Below are 11,635 nucleotides of genomic sequence, written 5' to 3'. Positions count from 1 at the left end.
GTGGGGGTGGGTAGAGAAGAGGCAGTGTCACAAGGCCCTGCTAAATTTGGAAACTTTGTGGCTAGGAGCCAACTGACTAACTGGGACAGATGGATTCCTCCAGAGAGGTTTTCCCAAAGCCCGCCTGGGCGGTAGTTTGCCTATTTCAGGACGGGTTCGGGGCTAATGTTTACTACTGTTCTTTCTTTTTCCATTCTTTACCCTGTGTCTCCTAACACCGATCAGGAACCCCCCAACCCCCCAAACGAAGTGGTAGTTGAGACATTTTTGTGTTTTTGAAAGTTCCCTGCTTTTTACATTTGAGTGCTTTGGAAGGAAAAAGCACAAAACACTTTCAACTCAAACGTCCCAAATCGGTGAAATGTAATTTTTAAGCAAGGAGCTGTACTTGTCATTTACCTGTACTTCTCATTTACCTCATCTCCTGTGTTAAGAGTGCTGCACAGAGGTAGAAGATGATGGTGCAAAAATAATCTTTTCCTCCCCATTTACCGATCCAATGGGCAAAATCACTGTTTCAAATAACCAAGACACTTAGATCATAAAATTTAAACTCTGGGAAGCACCTCTGGAGCTTGCCTTCCTGTTTCGATGAAGGACTCAAAAGGTTGTGGTAAGAGTCTTATAACCAAAAGCATACAATCCATGCACAAGTGTTGCAAAACAGAGACAAAGAAAAGGAGCGAGCACCGTGGTAATTCTAATTTCACAACTATGGGATAATAGCTATAATCTTTTCCCTAATACTTCTTCCTTTTTTTCTGTTTCTCCCTCTTCCCTTTTTTCCCCATACATTTGTGTACACGTGCACACACACACACATGCACACGCACACGCACACAAACACACATGAACTAGTCTTTTTTTAAAAAAACAAAAATGACATACTATCTGTAACCTGTTTCTTCCCTGATTTACAGTACACGAATGAACATATTTCCAGGCCATTATCTGCAACGATTAAAAAAAAAAAAAAAATCAAGGGAGGAAAAGCCTATGCCTCGCTTGCTAGTCTGCATTGAAGCTTATGTTAAAAGAGAGGAACCAAACAGACTGAGAGATCAATCAATCCAATGTCACCGTGTGCATCTTCTCTTTCTCAAGAACAGAAAGGGGACAGAGGACCCTGGGAGAGAGGAGCGATTGCACAGGGAGCCCTCAGCAGGGCAGCTGTTCACGTTGCCATGTTGTTTTGCAGTTCAGCACTGGAGGAGACAAACCAGCCATCTGGCTAGACGCTGGGATCCATGCTCGAGAGTGGGTTACACAAGCTACTGCACTGTGGACAGCAAATAAGGTCATTTTGCCTAAAATTCCTCACATGCTTTGTCTTTTGGGAATCAGTCTCACTAACCAAGCACACAACAGCTCCCGTGGGCTTCATGCAGATACTCTCAGCCAAATCCTTCCCTTCTTACTACACCGGCAGGAAACAGACTCGGCCAAGCTTTTTTTTCTTTTGGTATTACCCCATTGTGGCACTAGGCCCTCTGTTAAAAGACACAGCAACCAGAAGAGATGGAGAGGGTGGCAAGCAAGGCCTCCTGGGTGTCAAGTTTCAGTGTTAAGAACACGAAAGAAAAATTGCCTTGCTGCTTGGTACTTTGAGGGTTGAGGCATAATGTGCTAGTAATTTATAAAATCTTGAAAGGGGCTCAGAGTGAAAACAGAAACAGGTGCAGGATGAGTTGACTTTGACCTACAGATCCGAAGTGAAATCAGCTAAGGATGTTTGGATTGCTCTGAATAGTTCCCAAATCTGATTTTGAAGGCAGGATGTAGCAATCTTTCTCCACCACATGTTGGCTGGCATGAGAGTCAGGACATGGGGCTGGGTGTGTCCTAGTCTGGTATTTCTTAAGTAATTCCAAAATGACATGCTATAAATCAGAATGTTAATTCATGAGCAAAGGAAATCAATCCACATCTGATCATTCAAGCATGTGCAACCACGTGCATGCGGACTGATACATTTTCCCCTTCAATTAAAATGCGGTTACCTTTAGGGTATTATGAAATGGATATTTAACAGTTGAATAATAATGCCTCAGGATGGCTGAGCACAGGAAATGAATAAATTTTAATCCAGCAGAAACTTCAACTCCACTGCAATTGATTGCAAGTAAAAATGTAATTCCCCAAATGGAATTTAACTGGTTCTCCCTATCTGTAGCTAAGTCCCTGCATATTTAAATAATCTGATGTTGGCACTGAGTTCTTTGGGAACCCTATGTGAGGATTAAGAAATATCAAAAAAAATTTTTTTTGCTTCATAGATCCAAATAAGCAATACATACATTTCAGAAAGCCTTGTTGGAATTAACAGTGAGAGTGTTGCTGCTTTTAAGAGAGATTGGTTATGTGATAACATGTTTACTTAGTAAATTATTGTGACCACAAATGAAAGTTAAAAGCATTGGCATACCAAACACATTAATACTGCAGAGACTGTCCTGCAGGGAACTTGAAAGATTCTCATTGATCCAAAGTGATCCCTAATACACGTGGAAAAAAATAAAACCAACGTGTTGCTTTAATATTCTATGCTGTGTTCTGAAAAAGGAGGTTGTGAGGTTGAAAACTCCATGTCTTTACTTAGATTGTGTCTGATTATGGAAAAGATCCATCCATCACTTCCCTTCTGGAAACCATGGACATCTTCCTGCTACCTGTCACAAACCCCGATGGATATGCATTTTCTCAAACCTCCGTAAGCTTGTTTTGTTTTTTTTTCCTTCCTCTTCTTCCACAGGATATAAGGAGATGTATAGGAGCTTAGAAAACCAAACAAAAGTAGTCTTTCTGTTTTTGATTCACTCTAAACAGAAGGCATAATCTCTCAGTAGTGGTCCTGAAATGAGACATGGAGACGTGTTTATAATCACTTCTTATTCCAACACATGATGTCTTTACATGTCAACTCAGCCAGAGCCCATTTCAGCTGTTCAGCTGGGCTATTAGAGTGCAGTGTTAGCTGTGAGTCACCTAGGAGATTTGTTCCAATTATCTCTGCTTTTTTTTGTATGTGTATGTGGTGGTGGGATTGATAGAAAAGAGGAGGCGGATGTTACCTGCTGACAACTAGATTGCAGCAGGATTTAGGTAGGCAGTACAATGCATTCTAGCATTTTACTTACAATTTGTAGAAGAAATTCTCAGTAATATCACTAAAAGGAGTTAGACAGGCTTTTTCCCCACTTTAAAATCCAATTACAAAAACACCATTGTGACAATCATGACCTGATGTACATTCAGAATGAATCAGAGCTTCAAGTTTATTTTTGTAGAGAGCTGATGACAATGACAATGACAGTAGCACTTTCAAAGAAACACACTAACACTCCAATGAGATACCAAGTGAAAAAAGGGTCCCACAGGCAAGCCAGAGAAATACTGCCTATGAGCTCCAGCTCAGAGGTTCATAAAAAACATTGAAGCATTAAACAAAACACCTTTGGCAGTTCTGTAGTGAGGTTACCAACGTAATCCCATATTTCCCCAAAATATCCTATCAAAAATTTCACCTCACTCCGTTTATTGCGGTAGTTGCTAGCATTTAGCAGAATAGTGTTTTATAGAACATGGTTTGGCAGGCATTTATCTGAGATGAAGAAATATACAAAGTGAGTCCTGTGTCAGGACCATTTGACACCTTTGGGTAAAAGAAATGTGTGCTTTTCCAAAGAGGCCTTTTGGGGAGCCAGCAAGAAACAGGTTTCACACAAAAAGGACCCACTCAGAGGGAGCAAGAGACAGGTTCTGCATGGGAAAGGGACCTGCTCATCTAAAGGAATGACCACCTTTTCTTTTTTCCATATTCATTTTTGGTTGAATTTTCAAAGAATCGTATGTGGCGCAAGACCCGGTCCACACTATCTGGAAGCCTCTGTGTAGGTGTGGATCCTAACCGGAACTGGGATGCAAATTTCGGAGGTGAGGACAAGGACTTGCCTCTGGGATGGTCAGACTGTGGTCTGGCCCACTAACTGGTTTACAGGGCTCTGCAGTGCTTCAGCCTGCTAAGCCCATTTAGGATTCCAGCCATTTAAAAACCTCTTTGGAAAAACACTTCACTAAATTCACGGGAGCGCGGAGCTGTCACAGAGCTCCGAGCAGCATTTAATATATTTTGCCTCACATCTTGGTTTTCCCACAAGCTGTAGCACGGTTCAGCCTTGGAGCCGAAGAAGCCAGACTTTGCACAATGGTGGGAGCCGAGAAAGCGCTGAATCAACCACTAGAGGGGGTTAGGACCTATTAGGAAGAGAAGCATTACATCATCTGTGGATGCTTCGAGAAGGAAAACTTAAAAAAAAAAAAAAAAAAGAACAACTGGGATTAAGAAATTGATTTTCGAAATAGAGTCAAAGATAAAATGTTAGCTTGCTCATCTGGTTTTGTTGACTTGTAACTTTTCTCTTTTCTGTTTGGGGATTCAGTGGCTGGCCACTTGGAGAGTCTTTTATCCTTGAAGGGACCAGTTAAACCTCTATGTTTCACTAATCACAGAATTGAATTTTTTCCCCCTACGGTCTTTCAATGACAGTGTATTAGTTACTTTTGTCATTGCTGTAACCAAATATGTGACAAGAAGCATCTTAGGGGAAGAAGGGCTCATTTTGGCTGGAAGTTTGGAGGTACAGGGCAGGGAAGGTATGGGGGTGGGAGCAGGAGGAGCCGTTACTTGTGCTAGGCTGGCTCCTTTTTCTTTCAGAGACTTCAGCCTGTGGGATGGTGCTAACCACATTCAGGGTTTAAGGTGGGTTCTCCCTTCTCAGTTAAAGACCTAGAGGCTTTAACTGCAGTTAAAGACCTTTCCAGTCAAGCTGACAAGGAAGACCACAGACAGAGGTTGGGTGCTGTGTCATTTTCACTGTGCTATTCCTAACATCCAGCATGCAGTCGGCAACACAGACAAGCAGTCATTAAATATTTGTAAACCAAATGAATTACTGAGAGTTATGGAACTGAGACAGGACACACTAGGGGATTGTGATGGGTTATGCCTGAGTGATAACTTCATTCATTGCTTTTACAATTTATTCTTATTTTTTTGCATACAGAAAAATAATCAAAACACCAGGCTCTAAATATTGAACAGTATCCAGAAATTTGATGCCATCTTCCCCTGGAAATGTTATTCTTAAATAATTTTAACATAAGTTGGCAGAAGTTTATTTACATTTTGCCCATTTCACTTAACCTGGGAAATCTCAAACTTCCACCTGTTCTCTAAGAGGTCCTGAAGCATTCAAAGCCCCCACTAGGCCTGTAATGACCCCATTTCAGTGGTTTTGAGCAACCCTGATTGCTGAGAGGAGCAAGGCCAGAGATGGCCTTGTCGAGTGTTGTGATTTCTTCACCACAGAAAGGGTGTCAGAGGTGCCTTATGTTTATGGCTTTGTGACTTGGAAATACAGATGCACAGAAACTTTTCGACTCTATGAATTGGAAGAGAGCCCAGAAAGTGAACTTGCTAAACTCCCACCCAGTGCAGGAATTCTATGTATAATATTAAATCTAGCGTTTCTTCCAACAACTCCCGCAGAAAGATGATCTAATTTGATAGCTCTTTCTCCCATATAGAGGAACCATATTTTTAAGAGATGTGTCCAGAATTACTTCAGTTACGCTCCCTGAATATGCCCTTATAGGACGAAGCTTGATCTAACACAATGATGAGTTTGCTCTCATTTCTATAGGAGGAACTTAGTGGTGTATGTGGTACCCTCCTCCCTACAGAGTCATCTTAAAGTTTCTGTCCTCACTGGGCTTCTTCTGCATCTCACCAGGACCTGGAGCCAGTAGCAACCCTTGTTCTGAATCGTACCATGGACCCAGGGCCAACTCTGAAGTTGAAGTGCAGTCCATAGTGGACTTCATCAAAAGGCATGGGAAAGTCAAAGCTTTCATTACGCTCCACAGCTATTCCCAACTGCTCATGTTCCCCTATGGATATAAATGTACCAATCCAGAAAACTTTGATGAGCTGGTGAGTTTCTAAATTTTTATTTCGAGCCCAACAATAACTTCTATTGTGTGGACAAGTTCCATTCATAAAGTTAGGTGCTGAGATGGGGTATATGAATACAATGAACATTAAGTCCATCTTAAATTAAGGTTTTTTGGTAAATGGGATTAATAAAATGATTGATGAGCAGGAACCTGCTTTTTTTTTTTTTTTTTTAAGACAAAATCTTACTTTGTAGCTTAGTCCGGACTGACTGCAAAGTTATGATCCTCCTGCCTGCCTCAGCCTCTTGAGTGCTTGGATTCCAACAGGTGTGTACCACCATGCCTGGTTTCAGGTGCTGCCCTCAGCATGAATTCCCAGGGTGTTTCTGTTGCTTAGAGGAAAAAGGATCATTTGGATGAGGATCTGAGGCTCTTGGACAGGTGGACAGATGGCTCTGTGTGAAGTGGTGCTGTTCCCTATAACTCACTTATTATTGTCTTGGGGTCTGTGACTGCCATGGCTGTGCACTGGTATATGATGACACTTTCTACTCTCACCCAGTTCCTTCTGTCATCTTTACTGTTTCAGGAATAAACAAATTGAATGTAGCCTTGGGTCAGATGGTGACATCTCGGGAAGCTTTTCACAATTGAGCAACAGCTATCTCCAGCTGAAGGGAATGTGCAAATATTTCCAATTTGGCTTTTAGGCTTGATTTTGAAACCCATATGCAGGGATAAGCCTGGAATCAGGACCTTTTAGACAATTTCCCTTCAAATAGATTTTTGTCAGAATCCGACAGAAACGGAATAAGTGATTCCAGTTCAAATGTATCTTTCATCTTATCTGTTGGATTTTAGACTTGTTCTGACAGTTTTCAGGGTTTGAGGGTACTTATTACCAAAGTCATGTCGGGGGAAAAAAAAAGTCAAGGTTGAAAGGAACCTGAAATGTACCGGCCCCCACTGGTTTTTAAATGCATTTTTTAAAAAATTTTTAAAAATTAGCATACAAAATATTAGGTTTCATTATGACATTTTCAAACAAAATTAGTTTTTGTCAATTCTTGCTGCCCATGCTTCTCCATCCCCTGCCCCCCCTTGTACCCTTTCCTTAGACTCCTTTCTGCTTTCATGTAATATGTCCTTTGCCCCCACAGCACCTCCTGCAACACCTACTTCCCCTCTTGTGGTCTCTTCTAGTTTCACAGGCTGTACCCTCACTTAGATAACCTTCAGTTATCTAAACAGGACACTCAAGTCTCTGAGATAGTTATGCAGCCTGCAGATTAGATTTGGTTGTCTTTGCCTGTTCCATGAAGGGGAGAAGTTTGATGGTTAAAGTTTTTCCATATAAAAAAGCTCAAACCTTGTCTCTGTGTTTTTTAGCCTCCCAACCCTGCTTTTATCATGTGGCTATACTGAACAAGTTTATCTCTGTTTGGGAAGTGAATCTATGAATGAAAGACTAGACACCTGTTCATCCTAGGACTTCCCTTACCCCTCTGGAATGGCGCTAAGTTTTTTGAGACAGGGTCTCCCTGTAGCCCCAGCTGGCCTGGAACTCATGTAGACCAGACTGGCCTTGAACTCACAGAGATCCACCTGCCTCTGCCTCTCGAGTGCTGGGATTAAAGGTGTGTGCCACCATGCCCAGACACTCTTAAGATTTTTTTGGATTCAACAATAAGGGACAAAGTTTCCTCCTCATTCCTCTGTTTTCTGAATAAGCTTTGGCTGTCTGTGTGCCCCCAAGAGTGCCCCCAAAGTGAATACAATATTTGTGGGTTAACCAGGATGGAGGAGAGTGTGGTCATAGCTACTGTCCTACCGACCATGTACTTCTGTAAATGCACTTGAGGGTCACATTAGATTTTTGGCTGTAGTGCTGGGGATGTTGACTCATGTTAGGCTCATTGACAACTGAAACCCTCAGGCTCTCTGAGGCTTCAGCCAAGCCAGGTTTCCCCCATCTGGTAATTTTACGTTTGTTTTCTTGGACCCAAGTTCAAGACCTTACATTTATCCTTAGCAAGGACAGTAAAGCCTCAATCAGTCAAAATTGGAACCCTTGAGTAATGGAAAATATTTTGCTGAGCTCTGCTTCTTGGAAAAAGAGACAATCACAGGGAAATGAGCCAGCGTAGGGATGCAGAGAAACAAAAAAACAAAACCAAAAAAACTTCCCAGGTACATCCTAGGGTCAGTACATGTTCTCTTTAGCCCCTTATACCCACTCTATTTTCTAAATTTTTAAAATTACGTTTATTTATTTATTTTGTGTCTGTGTGTTATATGCCCCCCCACCCCCGCCCCTGGCCTGCACATGCTAGAGCATGTGTATGGAGGTCAAGGGACAGCTTGCAGGAGTGAGTGCTCTCCTTCTATCATGTGGGTCACCAAGATCAAGTTCAGGTCCTCAGACTTGGCAGTAAGCACCTTTAGCCACTGAGCCATCCCTCTGACCCCTGCCCCTCACTCTCACCTATACTTATGAACAGAGAGAGCTAGTGGCAAAATAAAAAAAACTTCAAAGTCTTGGGGATAGTGAGATGATAAAACAAGGAATACTTCATGTTGTATTTCCTTTTTTTATAAAAAAATTTTATTTGTTATTTTTATGTGTATGTATGTGTTGTCTGCATGTAGGTAAGTGCACCCATGTTGTGCAGTGCCCATGGAGGTCAGAAGAGGCTGTTGGATCCCTGGGACTGGAGTTACAGACAGCTGTTAGCTGCCATGTGGGTGCTGGGATTCGAACCCTGGTCTTCTGCAAGAACAACCAGTGTTCTTAACCGCTGAGCCATCTCTCCAGCCCCCATGTTGTATTTTTAAAGTCAATAGAAGCACACTTGTACTTACTTCTCAGTGAAAATGATTGAGGGAAAAAGAATGTTTCTGTCTCAGTTAATGAGGGAGTCTAAATTGGCCAGACCTTCCTAGACTATATTCTTCTACTGGACAGTGGTTTTTCAGGAGACAAGTTTTATCCATTCACTTTTCTTTGGTTCTCTTCCTCTAGGATAAAGTGGGCCAGAAGGCTGCCCAGTCTTTGAAAAGTCTGCATGGCACTAATTACCAAGTAGGATCAATCTGCTCTGTCATTTGTAAGTATCTAATGTGCTAGAAGTTTGTACAGATGACCTACTAAGCAAGCAAGCACCATGTGAGTTTGGGCTAAGGCTTTAAAATGACCTGATATGAAAGGGCTAGGCCTTCCTGTGTAGAACCCAGCCTTACTCAGTTTCCCTCAGTATTCCAGGCTGCCACATGAAATCCTTAGTATGAACAGGAAAGGACTTCCTAGATATGTGAGTTTTGTGCGCTCTCTGAGATTTGTTTGGAGGCTTACATCTCACTGTCATCATGTAAAATCTCTGTGCCTAAAAATGAGCCTTTGTCAAGACTTACTCCAAAAATCATGTTCTTTTATTAATCTCATCTTTCCTGGCTAAGAGGGGTTTATACCTTGAGTAACCCCATAAACTGTGGATGAGGAAAGAATGATATAGCTCCTTAAGAGGACCTAGTTAGGGACTGGGGGATTAGTTTACCAGTAGAGCATATAGTTTGCTGGTAGGCCTTAGCATACGCAAGGCCCTGGGTTCAGTCTTCTGCACCAAAAAACCCAAACCAAACCAAACCAAATCATAACAGAAAACCCTGGATGGTTCAGTGGAAAGACACTGTGTATGTACTTAATGGGGGAATGGTGGGGGGATGAGTCAGGAATAACTCTAGGGGCTTACTGTCAGATTTTATGAGAGTCTTCTCAGTGGGCTGAAGTAAAAACAAGAAGCTAGTGTTGTGCTCTGGGAAATTCTAGTGCACCCTCATGCAGAGTCTGAATCTTTCAAATGTCCTTTCCATATTGATAAAGCTAGAAACTCAAGACTGTACAGTTGAGTGTCCAGTTGCAGTGTTCCTATGTTCAAGGATCCTTTGGAAACTGGTAGAGCATGTGCCTCAAATAGATACATATTCTACTCAACAGGCTTTCATTAAACACCTACTATGTGCTAAGCATGATAACTGGTTTGAAAATACAAGAAATCTACCAAGAGCTTACTTACATTTTTTTTGTACTCATTTATTTTTTTGTATGTGTTTATACATGCATGTATGGAGGACAGAGGACACCTTGGTGGGAGTCAGGTCTCTCCTTCCACCAAAGAGAATCAAACTTGCCTGGTGGCAAGTGTCATTATCCACTGAGCCGTCTTACCAGAACTCACTTTTTTTTTTTTTTTTTTTTTTTTTTTTTTTTTTGAACAGGGGCCCCCCCCAGCTGGCCTGGAACTCACCATGTAGACCAGGCTGGCCTTGATCTCACAGCAATTCACCTGCCTCTTCCTTCCGGAGTGCTGGGATTGAAGGTGTGCTCTACCATGCTGGGTCTCCAGAATTCACTTTTAAGAGATGAACAGAGTTCAAAGGAACATTAGTATAAGTGTGCCATATCATGGTGCAAAAGTATTATAAAGTTGGGGTAGGGGATTTGACAATTGATCATCAAATAGTAGAGAAGGAAGACAGGACAAGATAGTCTGATTAGTCAAATCCAAAGCTATAGACATATCAAATTGCATGAAGGGCTCTAGCAACTGCAAGTATGCTTGGGATTGCTGGGTGGAAAATATAAGAAAGGAAGCCAGGGGTTATAAGTGTTTGTGTGCTATGTTAAGGGCTTTGAGTTCAACTCAAAGGATTCTGGAAGCCATTGAGGAGTTTTCAGCAGGATAGTTGGTGAGTTGAGGCATTGTGTGGAGATAAAACATGTTAGCAACAGTATGGAGGCTGCAGTGGTAATGGCCTGGAAATATGGACATGTCCCAGCAGGAGCAGGAGGAGTTAGGTGAGACATGATGGCTCAAGCTTGGGCCAGCTGGTGAGCACTGACAGGATCTGGAAGATAAAGCCATTGGCGCCTGTCGTTTATCAGATGTGCAGAGTCTCTCACTGAAGATTTACTGGGTTGTGCTATTCACCAAGAGGGACATTGAGGATGGTGAAAGGGGATTGGCTGGAAAGATACTGAGTTTGGCTGTAGAAATTTGGAGCTTGAGATGCTTGTAGGGTATGCAAGTGGAGTTGTTCTGCAGGCTTTATGTGACACGGCCCTGGGATTTTGCAAAGAAGAAGGGAGAGATGGAAGCAGAGAAGGAGGAAGGAAAGAGAGAGAATTAGAGGGAGAGAGATATTTAGGAAGAGTTGATGTAGAAAGGGTGGTTGAAACAGGAAGACAGAGAGATATTTGGTATAGTAAGACCCTTGAGAGGAGGGAGGAACACGGTGTTAGGCAGCAGGGGGCTAAGCAGAGCAGCTGAGAACCTTGGATTTCAGAAACCAGGAAAAGAGCAATCATTAAAAAGGAGGCAGTAGTTAAAATGATCAAGTCTGTGTAAAGGTCAACTCAGAGGAAAGAACATTTTCCATTGAATTTTCATCACCAATATTCACTGGTGGCCTTAATAAACCAGAGCAGTTACAGAGTGGGTGAGAGAAGGGGATGGAGAAAAAGGAAGACTTTTTTTTTGGTCTTTTTGAGACAGGGTCTCCCTTAGCCACAGGCACAGTGGGCCTGGAACTCACTATGTAGACCAGACTGGCCTTGAACTCACAAAGATTAAAGGTGTGTGCCACCACACCTGGCAAAGAAGACTTTTTTTTTTTTTAAAAG

At 42.1% G+C, this 11,635-nt stretch overlaps 1 protein-coding gene across 1 annotated transcript in view; it reads left to right on the top strand.

Moving 5' to 3' along the window:
- Cpa2 (carboxypeptidase A2) overlaps positions 1–11,635 on the top strand; it is a 23,564-nt gene that overhangs the window by 7,064 nt on the left and 4,865 nt on the right. The window contains exons 6-10 of the mRNA XM_008846341.1: positions 1,199–1,297; positions 2,600–2,710; positions 3,843–3,933; positions 5,793–5,992; positions 8,978–9,062. Of these exons, the coding sequence (XP_008844563.1) occupies positions 1,199–1,297; positions 2,600–2,710; positions 3,843–3,933; positions 5,793–5,992; positions 8,978–9,062 (586 nt within the window). The remainder of the gene's footprint in view (positions 1–1,198; positions 1,298–2,599; positions 2,711–3,842; positions 3,934–5,792; positions 5,993–8,977; positions 9,063–11,635) is intronic.

Source organism: Nannospalax galili, unplaced genomic scaffold (genome assembly GCF_000622305.1).
Source record: "Nannospalax galili isolate Female #2095 unplaced genomic scaffold, S.galili_v1.0 scaffold660, whole genome shotgun sequence".
Lineage (NCBI taxonomy): Eukaryota > Metazoa > Chordata > Mammalia > Rodentia > Spalacidae > Nannospalax > Nannospalax galili.
The sequence above is the reverse complement of the archived record's forward strand: the minus strand, read 5'-3'. Positions and strand labels throughout refer to the sequence as shown.